Raw genomic sequence first — 15,579 nt, forward strand, 5'->3', positions numbered from 1 at the left:
GCTAGATCTACATAACTCAGTGAACCAATGTTTTTCAAAAAGCCAATGCATCAAGTTATAAAATACACAAGAATTAAAAATAATCTGTTTAATATACAAAACATATCCATGGACTATAATGTAACAAAGTACAAACTGCTCACTGACAGGATATTGAATTCCACATTGCAAATAACATTTAAGAAACTTGGTCCATTGTGTGTGACATGGAAGAATAATTACAATTAGCTGAAAAGGCTGTTGAAACACTCCTCCCCTTTCCAACCTCCTATACGTGTGAGGACACATTTCCTTCACTTCCACTAAACACACTGCAGTAGAGGAAACTCAGAAGCTAATGTGAGCACCCAGCACTCTTCCTTTACATCAGACACTAAAGAGAGATGCAAGGAATGTAAAACAATGCCACCTCTTCTACTGATGTTTTGTTTTGGAAAACATAAAGTTTACTTTTCATAAAAATGTCATTTCTGTTAACAGGTATTGGTTTATTACTGTTATTTTAAAAGAATAAAATAAATATTTTAAAAACTTCTATTTTAATCTGTAATACAGTAAATAAATATCAATAGATATAATCCATATAAACTGAAAATGTTTGAGAATTTCAATTATTTTTTAAGAGTGTAATGGAATCCCAAGATCAAAAAACTCAAGAGTCCCTGCTGAAAAGTAGCTGAAAACTAATGCCCACCCTAGTTAAAATGACAGTACACAAAAGAACCTATTTTAATGACTGAGATGGTGAAGGTACCAAAACAACTGTTTTTCTTGAACAAATAAAAAGTATCTGCTCAGTATGTCTCCCCCTGCTCCCCAGTGCAGGCCCAGCACACTCGACCTGCACGGCTTTGTTAGTGGAGGCCCCCGTACCTGTCACATGGGTTGCTCTGGCCAGCGTCAGAATCAGGGCTCGGTTCAGCTCTTCCGATTCCGCAGACAGCACTGTTTTTGGGTCGCTGAGGAAGCGTGTAAACTGCGGCTGGACCTCCGAGCTGCCCAAGGCTGTTATAAGCCTAAGTGCAGTGCTCTCAACACTGGACGGGGCAGAAGACAAACATGAAATGAAAAAGTCAACTTGCATATAAATTTCAGAATTATGGAATTAAATCTAATTCTAGGTTAATTACAATAGAAAAAAATACACACTATGAATTTCCCTTCTTTGATTAAAAAACAAACTTGTGTGAGATGAGCTCTGCTTAATTTGTTTTAAAAACCCGAGGTGGCAAGTTTATAGTGATAACTACCTGACATATTTGCACATTTGGAAAAGAGAGCTTTGTAGCCTATAGGACTGAACATTTCACCTAGATATTTAGCATTTCAAAAATTACATTATATTTATTTGCAATATATTTTAACTTAGAGCAAAATTAAAATGACATGATTGATACTTTAACCATAACTGGAAGTATATTTCAATCCAGCATGCTAAAGGGCTAACTTAGAATATATCAAAGGCTTTGGAAATACTTAGTCTTAGTCCAAAGATCCCAAGGCAAGGACTTGAATATCTTAACAAATTTCTGTTTGAAAAGTTGGATTCTATTCATTCTATACTGGAACTAATATACTCCAGAAGCAGAGAAGTTTTATGACAAATGAATAAAAATATTATAAGGCAAAGGTTTAAGTTTTCAAAACAGTTTCTAATAAATCTTATCTTTTAAAAGATTATTTTTATTTATTGACTTGAGAGAGAAAAGAAGGGGGAGAGAGAGGGAGAGAGAGAGAGAGAAAAACATCAATTTGTTGTTCTACTTATTTATGCCTCACTGGATGATTCTTGTATGTGCCCTGGCTGGGGACTGAGCCCGCAACCCTAGTGTACAGGACAACACTCTAATCTACTGCAGTACTGGCAGGAGCTCTAGTACATCTCAAAGAGACAGTCTCCTCTGAGCTCACCAGAGATGGAGCTGGTTCTGGTTTGTTTGTGCAACAGCAGCTAAAGTATGAAGGTGACTCAAGAGCTGAACTCTATAGTGCGGCTGAATGTGGTGCATCCGGTAGCTGAACATCTCCAGAAGGGTGTGTAAGATGCCCCAGGCGTGAGACTTGAAAACAGTTGGCAAAAGCTGACCTTGAGAAACAAGATAATTTAAGACACCAATTAATAAAAGTTGTGTATTAAAAGACAGTTAAAGAAAAGTCACAGAATAAAATCTATATAAAGATTTTATTGTGAACACACACACACACAGATATGTGCATATATTTTCCAAATTTTCTCTATAATTTCTACTTTAATTATAAGGAAAATAATCCAGACCATAATTATAATATCAAGTTTGCTATTTTTTCCTGGAAATTGCCAACTGATACTCAAGGTCATCTGGAAAAATAAGAAACAAAGTATAAAATATAACATATTTTATATAATTATAAATTATATAAAATTTATATAGTATATAATTATAACGTTCCTCACTTTTATAATTTTTAAAGTTATTTTTGTGAAATTAATCTTCCCAACATTTTGAAGCAAGAGGATCACTTTTTAACACACAAATTGCATCCCACATGCTCTTATTCCTTCCTCTCTCCCAAGAAAGTTTTATTCAGTTCCCAATTATTTGATAAAAAGAGTAACTATGGTTAAAATTAAAATTATATTGTCGTGAAATGTTAGAATGATCATGAATCAGAAAAACACTACTATATTAGAAAGTACCTATTATTCAGAAAGGCATAATAACTAAGAGACATCACAAGCTGCCTTGTGCAATTCAGGAAAACTCCTCCCACATCGCTGCCCGGGGAAGAAACCAGTGAAAGAGGCAAATGCAAACAGGATTTTTGCATGAAGACAGTAACCCTGTCTGTCCTGACCACTGCATCCTAAGCACTTAGTACAATACTACCCTTGTATTACCATAACTTTACATAAAAATGCAGCTTACTCCCCTGATTAAACCCCTCTTTTTTATATTATTTTTCTCTTTAAGACATCACCTGACATACTACAATTCCATTTATTGACTTTTTCTGTCTGCTCCCTCATTAGCAGGTAATCTCAATGATGGCAGTGACATGCGTACACTGAGGAGTGCTTGTTGAATTATTGAATGGGTTAATGGTTATAAACACCAGAAAGCCCCGGCTTACTGATAAATCCTTTGATGCCCAAGGACTCTATTTCCATGTAGACCAATAAGCGACTGTAAGTTTCCACTAGGGCTGGAGCCAAGGCCACGCTGGACTTTGCATGAGCAAGTTTGATCACTCTGGTAGCAATGCTGTGGATAAGGCTGATGAGAAACAAAAGAAAAGAAAAATCCGTATTTTTGACATAAATTCCGGAGTTACGCTATTGCTAGGAAACTTGTGAACTAAAGGATACGAAATGAGTCAGTCCCACTTTAATTACTTAAGCTGAAAACCCTGGGTTTGTTAACACCAGGAACGGGGATGCTCTGAAACGAACAGTGCAGGCAGCCAGGGCTCACGGCTGATGTCCTGGACAGAAGGAACACAGGCAGTGCTGGCCCCACTGTGCTGAGACGCAGAGGGGGACCTACTGGCTAAAGCGTCGTGGTCTTGTGGGCCCAACATGTTGGTGTCATTTCTGTATATTCTATAATAAACAATTATCATTGTATAACAAAAAACTAATCATTTTTGAAGCATACCTGTCCATAAAACACACATACATAATCATGAGATCAAGTCCATACTTTACTGATAAGAATTCTAGGACACAGAACCAAATAAATAGACCATACCTCATTTTGGCGTGAACTGTCAGCGAATCCAGGAGGTTCATTGGTAAGGGAGTAATCGATCCTGAAGCCAAACAGTTCGTTCCAGGAAGAGGTAGCCTCATAATTCCATTTCCATAAATAGTTTCCACCAGAGCTCCCATGGGTAATGTAAAACATTCTGAATTTGTAGAGTATGCATTACACAGCAGGGCAATCTTATAGTCATTCATCTGTAAACTTTTATTTCTAAGACTCTGCTGTAGGAACCTAAAATTTCAAATCCCATGAAACAGAAAAAAAAGCAAATAATTTCTAGAAAGTTAACTTGCATTTTTAAAACAGTTTAATTTCATGCAGCTACTTGCTAATACTATCTTTATTCCTACAGGTTATAGTTTCTGCCCCAAACACAAAGTAGAAACATAAATAAAAGTATAAGTAGCATTTCAGAAAGAATTTCAGTAATTATAAGTTAACAATTAATGAGCATTTGTAAGTAGGTACTACATATAAAGCACTAAGATTCAGAAATGAAGGCCCTGGCCGGTTGGCTCAGCGGTAGAGTGTCGGCCTGGCGTGTGGGGGACCTGGGTTCGATTCCCGGCCAGGGCACATAGGAGAAGCACCCATTTGCTTCTCCACTCCCCACCCCCCCTCCTAACTCTCTGTCTCTCTCTTCCCCTCCCGCAGCCAAGGCTCCATTGGAGCAAAAATGGCCCAGGCGCTGGGGATGGCTCTGTGGCCTCTGCCCCAGGCGCTAGAGTGCCTCTGGTCGCGGCAGAGCGACGCCCCGGAGGGGCAGAGCATCGCCCCCTGGTGGGCAGAGCATCGCCCCTGGTGGGCGTGCCGGGTGGATCCCAGTTGGGCACATGCGGGAGTCTGTCTGACTATCTCTCCCCGTTTCCAGCTTCAGAAAAATACAAAAAAAAAAAAGATTCAGAAATGAAGAAGTAACTCACAAATTCATGAACCATCTGCTTAAGCACAACAATGTGCCTTCGTTATAGGTGTCAACAGGAAAAGATGGTTAAGGGGTATCTCATAAAATGAAAGTGAAATGAAATGTGAAGTGTGACCATCCTACAGTCTCTAATAAAGTCCTTTTAAGAAGTGGTGGGTGGGAAGCCCAGTCCTAGCTGAAAAGGGCAGCCTCCTTGAGTAATCACAGCATCAGCTCAAGCAACCCTGGCAGTCCAGGTGAGAAGGACATCTCAGTCAGATCATGCTCAAATACCAAATAGTTAAGAAATTCTGAAACACTTTGACATACTTTTGGAAATTAAGAACTTTAATTAAGGTAAAACATATAAAAGCAAAGATTAGACCTGCAAAGTAAATGTGTTTGTATATATATTTACACACACACACACACACACACGTAAACAGGATTGGTTAATCTTCTAGTTGTTCTCTGATACAGACATTAGTTTCTTGTGGTCTGACAATACACATTAAGTATTCACCCTTACTTCCAGTGAGTGTGGGGAGATTTCCCTTCTTTACACAAAGACTAAGAATATTAGTCTATAATCTACTATTTATAAAATAAAAAAATTAACTGTCAAACTACAAATACTTACTCATGGTGAAGGTTTAGAGAATGAGGTATTGGAATCTGTAGCTTGGAGTTGTCATTTTGGGCTTTTCTGTTCAGATGAATCCAAATGCAAGTCATTGCAAAGGCATGCGTTGACTGAGGTTTGTTAATATCAGGAACGGGGATACACTGAAAAACAATGGCATCAGAAAGAGAAGAATTATAATTAGAGTTATTTTAGTCATCTACTTTTTTTTAATGTTCATTTTATTGATTTTAGAGAGAGAGGAAGGGAGAGAGAGACAGAACATCTGTCTGCTCCTGAATGTTCCCTGACAGGGAATTGAACCAGCAACCTCTGCTTCAGGATGATACTCTAACCAACCAAGCTGTTCAGCAGGGCAGTCATTTATTTTTGATATAGCTCTTTTTAAAATATCTTGTACTAATTTAGCTCCAATCATTCTTTGACTATTCAATATAAATCAGAAGATATAACAGGTATAATATATTGAAACTATTACAAGACTGTTTTGACTTACCAAGAAAATAAATTCACAGCTGCTTAGTCAAGATTTTCGTGCCACAGAAAATTCATCATTTAAAAAGTTTTATTCTTTAAAAAATTAAACACTGAAATCTTACTGAATATGATAAATACGCTAAAAACATGAAATTTCTTTAAGTCATATATGCTTTTCAAATTCACAAAAATTAAGAATTTGCTTTAAAAATGTCCAGTATTAACAAAAAATATGAAAAGGGAAGAAAAAAATATATATCTTGGTGATGGGTACATAGAAGTTTACTTTTCTATTCAATCTACTTTTTTGTGCATTTAAAAATTTCCATCAAGCGGCACTTTCTCTCTCTGAGCACTCCCGGCCTTCCCGCTTCCTGCCCCAGCCCAGAGCGTGTCAGCACCTTTCCCTGCCCCCCTTCTCCCTCCCACTTGCATAACCTTTGCCCTTCTCCTAAGCTAAAAGGACCCTTCTTTTACTTCTCTAACCTATCTCCTGAGCCCACGCAGCTCAGCTGGCTCACCTTTTCTACCTTCCTAACTTTCTAAATAAACTTTCTCTCATAAAAAAAAATTCCATAAACATGTAAGGAAGCACAAGTCAAAACCACAATGAGATATCACCTCATACCTGTTAGAATGGCTATTATAAAAAAAAAATTCCAAGAACTAATAAGTGTTGGAGAGAATGTGGAAAAAGGATATCCCTGTACACTGTTTGTGAGATTAAAAATTGATGCAGCCACTATGGAAAACAGTATGGAAATTCCTCTTAGAATTAAGGACAACCATATTATCAAACCATTCCACTTCTGTGTATTTATCTGAAAAATACAAAACTATTCATTGAAAAGGTATTATATTTGCAGCCCTACATTCACTGTAGCATTGTTTACAATAGCCAAGAGAGGGAAACAACCTAAGTGCCCATCAATGTTTGAATAAATAAAGATGATCCACACACACAAATGGAATACTACTCAGCCATAAAAGAGAATGAAATCTTGCCATTTGTGACAAAAATGAATGAACTTTGAGGATATAACAGTAAATAAGTTATAAGGAGAAAGACAACTACCATATGATTTTACTCATGTGAAACTTTAAAGAAGTCAAGGGGTCAAGGGGTTAGGTGAAAGGGGTGAAGACAGTCAACTGTATGGTGATAGATGGAAACTAGACTTTTGGGGTGATTGTTTTGTAGGATATACAGATGTCAAATTATAATGTTGCATACCTGAAGCTTCTATAATTTAAAAAAAGAACTGATAGCCTAAATCAAAATTGGAAAAAATTTTCCATAATAAAATGATTTTTAAAAAATGTCAATCATCAAGAAAATGGCAATCATTGCTATTAGCATATTTTACTCAAATACTTTATATAATAAAAAACTGTGGGAGGTGTACACACTCAATTGGCAAACAAAAAAAGGACATTCACAGACACTAATGTATATAGATAAAAACAACATCATGCTTTTTAAAATTGTAAACCTACTTAAAATGTAGAAGAGTTTACTATAATGAACATTCCATTGTGATTTAAGATAAACTTCATAAATAATTTAGTTCCATTTCTTCATTATACATGAGTAAACTAATGACAAGAAAGACCTAATGCCCATCCCACGACTGTGATTAGTCACAGAATTAGGAAAAAAACTCCGATTTCTAGCTTCTAAATTCAGCGCTCTTTTCACAAAGTCATATAAAATCCTTAAGCATAAATTAGACATAATTCACTCAACATATTGTTAATTACTCAGTAAAACTTACTTCTTTTTCAGGGTACAGAAGGTCAAAGAGTTTCATGACAGGGAGAAAATCAGCTAGAGCGTTTTTCTGAATACTTCCGGAAATGAATTGCAGGAGAACCCACATTAGATGATCTCTGCCTTTAATCAGTCCTCGCCCTGCTAACTGCAAAACATGTTTAAATACACATCTAAACAGCCAGTTAAAGAGATGATGTAGTCAAGTTTAAAGAAAAAAATAAAGAGAAATCTTGTTTTCTGAAAGTTGCCATTTAATTTTGGCTAATTACTTAGTCTCAAATCAAGATTATTTTAATATAACATATAGCTTTCCTCCCTGGCATCCACAACAACTATACACATCAAAAATTAAATGTTTTTGAATAAAATTAATTACATGTGCATGAGAATCAAATTTAATATGGGATAATTACTAAAAAGTGTGTCATTAAAATATGAGGACTGTTTTATTATACCATAAACATTTTTTTTAATTTAAAATCTTCAAGGATTGGTTATTAAAAAAGCACTTCTCCTGGTTTCCTGTAGATTATAACAGAAATCAATGGCAGTGGTGGAGGAGGGAGGTTGGGGGTCAGTGGGGTTGATATAATTTGAACAACTCTTTTTTTTTAAATTTTTTTTATTTTATTTATTCATTTTTAGAGAGGAGAGAGAGAGGGAGAGAGAGAGGGAGAGAGAGGAGAGAGACAGAGAGAGAGAAGGGGGAGGAGCTGGAAGCATCAACTCCCATATGTGCCTTGACCAGGCAAGCCCAGGGTTTTGAACCGGCGACCTCAGCATTTCCAGGTCGACACTTTATCCACTGCGCCACCACAGGTCAGGCTGATTTGAACAACTCTTAAAAAATTTCCCCTAAGCCCTGGCCGGTTGGCTCAGCGGTAGAGCGTCGGCCTAGCGTGCGGAGGACCCGGGTTCGATTCCTGGCCAGGGCACACAGGAGAAGCACCCATTTGCTTCTCCACCCCTCTGCTGTGCTTTCCTCTCTGTCTCTCTCTTCCCCTCCCGCAGCCAAGGCTCCATTGGAGCAAAGATGGCCCGGGCGCTGGGGATGGCTCTGTGGCCTCTTCCTCAGGCGCTAGAGTGGCTCTGGTCGCAACATGGCGACGCCCAGGATGGGCAGAGCATCGCCCCCTGGTGGGCAGAGCATCGCCCCTGGTGGGCGTGCCGGGTGGATCCCGGTCGGGCGCATGCGGGAGTCTGACTGTCTCTCCCTGTTTCCAGCTTCAGAAAGTGAAAAAAAAAAAAAAAAAATTTCCCGTAAATAATCCATGCTGTAAGAATGTTAAATATAGAACACTTATTTTATTCCCATTCAATGTGTATAAAACCTTATGACTAAAACCAACTCTTCCCACAAACTTACTCTTCTATAATATTCCCTTTCTGCATTCATTGTCTTACCTTTCTATTCCTTGTCAAAGTAGATACCAGTGAGTGATCCGAGACTCCTGTTACCTATCCTCAAGTTCTATTCAACCCTCGGAATACCTGGTCTCTGGCTTCTGTCTTGGTTCAGCCGTCTGCATCTCTCCTCCCAACCACTGCAATAGCCCCCTTAAAATATAATATCCCTGCCTCAAATTCTGGCCCCATACATCTATCTCTGTGTCACTACCATGTGAGCACTAACAGTCATTTTTTCAACTTGTATATGATTATCATATACAACACATGGCCATATGATGTTCTCCTCGTCTGGTCTTGCCGTCCCACCTTCCTTATTGCATCACTTTCCCCGTTACCTTTTTCCCCAGTTCTTATCCACTTCTTTCCCTTTCCAAATGATGATCTTATTGCTATGAAACCACTTTCCAAGCTTTTCCTCTTCACCAGTTTCTACTTGTCCTTTAAGTGCTAGCTTTTAAATCTCTTTGATAAAGCCATTCCTATATTGGGACTGTTCTTCACTCCTTTTGGGGAAATATGCCTTCACTCTTTAAATGATTAAATTATAATCAAATTGTTTACATCCATATCTTTGCTCTAGTAAGGAGCTCACTGAGGGTACTACAGTGTTTTTTCATTTTGTATCCCCTGATCTTAGCACTGTGAATATGGAGAATGACAAAATCTGGTTTATATAGTGACAAGAAAGAAAAAAATGATGAAACCTCTAAAGCACAAAAGAACCTCAAAGGAACAAAACAGAAATTAGGACTCAGAACACCTGCCAACGCAGAAATCACTAGACAATGTCCATACCAGTCTACAACATACTCAGCAACAGGTGAAGCAGCTCTAACAAAAGACTCAGTACTCACCTTCTGATGAAGAGAAAGGACCATATGTGGAAAACTTGCAAACTGGAAAAGCACAAAGAAAATGAGCTGACTGGAGAGATGCTGCCACAGGAGCTGGCTGGTTCCCCCGTCGTCAAACTTCTCCTCAGTCTCGGAGCGCTCCATGGCATAGACCACCAGGTCCACCAGCTGGTCCTCCAGCACAGGGCAGCGCTGCTTGTGCTGTGGGGCAGAGATTAAATACAGTATTCCAAAAGCCTCCTGCTTAGTTTCCTAAGTTACCAGTTAATGGGCATTATTTGTAACAAGAGGCTGAGAAGCATGAAATGAAGTTGAACTTAGAAAGTTAAGGTTAGATTTAGTCTATTAAAGCTGCATCATGTTAAGTTATCATACAGGATGAATTTTCCTTATAAATATTTCTTCCTCAGGCCTCACACAAGATAGACTTCCCATTAACTTCTGACTTTCACTATAGACATCATTATTTCAAAGTGACGGGGCACTGCACAGTAGAAAATTTTATTTATCCTTTGAAAAATGTTACTTTAAAAGGCATATGAAATGGGGATAGCAGTATTAATTTTGCAATCTCACTCAAAATATGAGAATCCTGGATTTCTAGGAATCAAATATTGTGATAGGAGAGCAAAGTATGTGAGTTTATTTTAAAGTAACCACAAGTTTATTCTAGCCTGATATACAGAGGGGTTCCTAAATTGCTGCCAGATCACTCAGATCTGTTTCTCAGTGTGTGTTTTTGATCCTGTGAAATGGAAACTTCTACCAAAAAATAAAAAATTAAAAAAAATTAAAAAAAAAGGTCTCAAAGTTAATCTCTGCTCTTCTTTTTTAGAAGTCAAACATAATGCAGCTTTAATTGTAAATAAGACTATTTTAAAATCTAAAACAAGATAAAGAACTGAGTTTAAACACTAAAAATGAAAATGCAACTTCCCTTTCTAGAGGCAAAATGATTTACGCTTTTAAAAGTGATTTAAAAATATACTTTTACCAAAAGATATGCTATGCCATATTTTATGCATTTTCATATTTACTTTATAAAATGTCATATGGCTTAATAGCCAGGCAGTTAGATGCCTTTCTAGTGAATATAATTACTAATATACATGCTTTCCTTCTAAACTTTAGATGTGATTATTAGTCTTTTGCCATGAAAAAGGGATATGATTTCTTTAAATTTAAGGGAAAAATGCAAAATGGGGATGAATTTGGAAAAAAACAAAACATAATGAATAGCATCCCCTCTTTTGCATGCTCTTTGCCAGCTCCAAACTTGTAAAGCTCCAATATAGCTGCACTTTCTTAACACATGCAAGTAAAACAAACGTCTATCCAAAACAGTAAGCATCAATGGTTGGTTCATATTTTTTCCAAAAACACAATGCCATGATCACAGTTCAACCACATTACAGGTTTACAAATAGCAATAGTAACACCACCAGTTGAGACTTCAGTACTTTTCCTCCAGATGTAATTATCTTTATGAAGCAGAGCAAAGTGCAACAGACAACACTACAAACTATTTCTTAGATCAGCATGCAAAACTATTGTGTACAGGGCTTGAAATTCACTAGTTCTGCCAACCACCAACAACCTAAGAAATGTGTCAGACAACACAAATTTAGAGTGAGATCATTCAAAGCATATAAGAGTCAGAAAAATCCGTGAAAAGAAGTAAAGCCATTATTTCCAGTAGGAATTTTTCATTAGTGATGGGAATTTGCTTCTAGTTTAAGAACTAACCAATTTGTCATCTATTTCTCCATCCATGATGGTCTTTCATCCATCTGCTTCAGGAAAAAAAGAGCAAACTAAGTAAAATTGTTTTTTAGCATCTGAGTCATTTTGGAGTTATCCTTATTAATATGTTATGTTTTTTTAATAAACTGGCCTTTTATCTACATATTTTAGGGCTGTATTGATGGACATACAGTTAATAATTAATGATTTAAGAAGGAAAACCAAAAACATTAAGATTTTGACAAAGTAAGAAGGAAATTAACAGTTACAGTGGATGATTTTTCAATACATAGTATGACTCAAGATTACATCCAAATTTTCTGTAAAGAGTTAACTCAGTCAGGAACCCTGTCTGGTGCCTAAGTGCCCAGTGTCTGAGGATGGCAGAACAGCTATCAGGACTGACTCCATATTTCCCAGCTGTTTTTCATTAAAGCCAAGGGTAGTTGCAAACCACGTTTAGAGATAGCTTAAACATGTTTCTTTGTTTACTTGCCAATTTTAATGATACATTTTTTTAATGATAAAAAAATCTGAGCTACTACTTTAGAATAATTAAGTTTTGTCTAGTTTTCAATTACTAAAATAAGTACATTAAAATTAAGACTCTTCAACACATAAGTTATTTTAAAAAGTGAAAGAAATGAAAGTTTGCAAAGCAATTAAATGATCTTTAAATAAAGGTTAATTATCAATCACTAGTCTATGATAATTCTGTAAGCCAATAAACACTATGTCTATAGTGACTTAACTGACTTTCTGAAAACTTTTATAAATTTACGTCTTCATGTAAGCTGAATAAGCATGTAAGTGGAATTAGTTTGTATCATAGCTATGTGCATATTCAGTTAAAACTTCTTTTAACAATAACAATCTAATTTAATATTTTAACAATTCAAATTCTGTATAACAGCTCAAACTATACTGGAAACAATTTAAAATTTCAGCTCTTATTTAAAAGCTGAGGTAGTAAGAGAAACATTAATATTAACTTCTACCCAAGCCCCTGATTCATTCCCATCATGATTTCAAATGGCAAATAATAAGGCATTTTTTCAGTCTTAGTAGTAATCGTATTTTAGCTAAGTGGCCTCTAAACTTTACTATATATAATAGTTCTGGTACAGCTTTTGTGAAATTTTAACATATTGTACTTAGGTGAGCTTAAGTTTATTTTACATCATTATTTCAGTGCTAGAAATCAATTTTAAAGCAATACCTATTTGGGACAAATTGAGAAATTATATGTAATTTATTAGGGTCTCAGCAAATAAGAACTGCAGTGCTATGCCAGTTAATACCATTTTCTTTTTCTTTTTTTTTTTAAGCGGGCGGGACAGGAAGGGGCAGGGCGCGGGAACGCTGAGGCGAAGCTGGAACTAATAGCATTTTCAATGGTGCCTTTAAACAATAAACAGTGATTATTAGTCTAGTACAGTGGTAGGCAAACTCATTAGTCAACAGAGCCAAATATCAACTGTACAACGATTGAAATTTCTTTTGAGAGCCAAATTTTTAAAACTTAAACTACATAGGTAGGTATATTCCTTAACAAGGTAGCGCTCGCACACGTATTTTGTGGAAGAGCCACACTCAAGGGGCCAAAGGGCCCCATGTGGCTCATGAGCGAGCTGCAGTTTGCCGACCAGGGGTCTAGTACTTCACCATCTCAGGACAGCCAGAGTTCATACACCACCACATAAGAGCTAGACAAGTATATGTTTTGTAATGCTCTTATTCAGTAGAAAGAACACAAAGTCTTCTGAAAACACACAAACCAAGATTCTTCCACTGTGAATACTTCACCTTGCTGGTCACAGAACTGGGCTATTTATGACCTTCTAAATGTGACCGATTTTAAGATAAAATATAGCCCAATTCCTACTGGAAAATGTAATATGGACAGCTCTTAAAAGGTGTCAAGCTTTCGTTAATTACTGCATTGCTAGAGAAAGGACAAGAAAGTACAGTGCAGAATATAGCTTTGTAATGATAAAAGATGCGATAAGATAACCTGCTTCTTTGTAATCATACACTTCTTATACTGTGTGTTCTCATTTTCTTTCTCTACTTTCAAGGTGGTAAAAATAACATATCGAGTCAATTCAGCATATCTCTTTCAGCTACAAGTCCATTCACTACAGTTTTCTACCAAAACAAATACTGATGAATCATAAATTTTTGACAATGTTTACACTACAGTGGGACCAATAATAATGTTCTGTCAGCATTTCCATTATAAACTTTCTTTTTAATGGATTTATGTCTTAGTCATAAACTTTTTTTAGGTTGAAACTTGTTATTAAAATGAACAGATTGGAGATACTCTCTTCTCTGAGTCGGTTTGTCAATTTTTGGTTTCAGATGAGCTGCCCCCCGAAAAACAAAGAAGCTAATGATATAGCTAGGGCTATCTGGGGGAAGGTATTCGCAGCTCAAATGACGACAGGTACATTTATCCACCAAACTGGAAAAGTCAAGTTTGAATTCAAGTTCATTGCAAGAATTAGTTTTAAGACATAGCATGAAGCATTCTTTCAAAGTTAACTGAATACTTACCTCTAACTCAAGTGAAAGCTGATCAGAATTATGACAGGGTATTTAAGATGTTAAGTTGACAGACTGATTATATGAGGTAACTGTCAGATACTGTAGTGTGAAGCAGTTTCAGTTTCACATGTACAAAGGCTTGTCCAAACAAGGAAACTTGGTAAATTTTTCAGAAGAAAAACTTAAAATAATAAAAGAGATACTGCTACTAGGGTGAGGTTTGGCATGCAAAGTTTCAACACTGAGCAAGTTTTATGGCCAAGCTATATGTCCTTAAAAATAGGGCTTTATAAATGGAAGCACTGGCACAACCTTCACTATAGTATTGCAAACAGTAACGCTATTTTTATGTAACCTAGACAAGAACGTCTTTTTAAATAAAAAAGCTGGTCTATTTTAATATGTTGGGTTCAAAAAATTTTAACAAAAATAATTGGAACCACTATTTTGCTTAAAATCTCCAAGGTGAAAAGTCTGGGAACAGACTTGGGACGGTATAAGAGTTTGATTTACAAAGTTTGGCCAGAGTGTTTTTCTCCCGCCAAATGTGAACTTCAACTGAGAGGAGCTCACTCCAGGAGGAGGACACTTCTGGCAAAGGCTGACAAAGAAGGGTGTTTGTCAGGCAGGTGTGGGGTCACCTAAGAGTGTGACATTTCTTAGTCAATCCCCATGTTTCCAAAAAAGAAAACTTCCCTGTATAAGGTTTGCCACTCCAACTTTTTAAAGTAACATATCTCTATTAAAGTGCTTTATTTCTCCTTTGTTTTTTTTTTAATTTGTTTTCTTTTTTTTTAAGGCAAAGCAACAGCAGTATTTTTATTGTTGTTATGTATTTATGTTTTAAAAGTCTGGAAAGATAAAGGCCACCATAAATCTTTCCATCTCTAAAAATTCTAGTAGGCTAGCTTTATCTCTAAAGTATGAAAAACAGTAAAATGGAGTGGGAAGGAAAAAACAACCCATCAAAAAATGACAGGTGTTGTCTTTATTGTGTGCTAGGTGTTGTCTCTTTTTTTAAAAAGAAAAAAATAAATATGTTAAAAAAAAAAAAACACCAAAAACCAAAACCAAAAACAATCCACCAAAAACAACTCTCATATCCCAAGAAGAAATTCGTTCGGTGGCCTTGGTCTCAGCATGGTCCTGCCAATTTCAAGCCCCGACCATACATGTATTTGCTAAATGGAATCAGTGCCTACAAAGCGGCCAGCGTATCGTTAGTCACAATACAACAGTAAGGTTGTGAACATACCTGAGCAATGTTCAAGGTCTAGAGCATTGGAGGATGGGCAGGACAAGACAGGACAGAACAAAAATAAAGGAAGAAAAAAAGAAAAGACAAAACAGTGACTATGAGGCCAGCCTCAAGGGACCCAGAGTCAGCACAAACCCTCCCACATGCTAAACCACCAAAAACAAACATACACCAAAAAAAAAAAAAAAAAAAAAAAGTTCAGCAATGAGACTTTGCTGAAGAT

General features: G+C 36.6%; 1 protein-coding gene across 2 annotated transcripts in view; it reads right to left on the reverse strand.

Moving 5' to 3' along the window:
- The window catches only part of MED23 (mediator complex subunit 23), a 42,573-nt gene that overhangs the window by 14,073 nt on the left and 12,921 nt on the right, over window positions 1–15,579 (reverse strand). Inside the window, exons 11-18 of one of the 2 annotated variants that reach the window (XM_066248003.1) lie at window positions 15,354–15,371; window positions 9,806–10,006; window positions 7,543–7,686; window positions 5,288–5,433; window positions 3,729–3,974; window positions 3,112–3,254; window positions 1,912–2,086; window positions 874–1,037 (exon numbers count right to left, since the gene is read on the reverse strand). In XM_066248003.1, coding sequence (XP_066104100.1) covers window positions 874–1,037; window positions 1,912–2,086; window positions 3,112–3,254; window positions 3,729–3,974; window positions 5,288–5,433; window positions 7,543–7,686; window positions 9,806–10,006; window positions 15,354–15,371 — 1,237 coding nt within the window. The remainder of the gene's footprint in view (window positions 1–873; window positions 1,038–1,911; window positions 2,087–3,111; window positions 3,255–3,728; window positions 3,975–5,287; window positions 5,434–7,542; window positions 7,687–9,805; window positions 10,007–15,353; window positions 15,372–15,579) is intronic. The other variant, XM_066248004.1, reaches the window with a different exon arrangement.

The sequence above is a fragment of the Saccopteryx bilineata genome, chromosome 12 (assembly GCF_036850765.1).
Source record: "Saccopteryx bilineata isolate mSacBil1 chromosome 12, mSacBil1_pri_phased_curated, whole genome shotgun sequence".
NCBI classification, from domain to species: Eukaryota; Metazoa; Chordata; class Mammalia; order Chiroptera; family Emballonuridae; genus Saccopteryx; species Saccopteryx bilineata.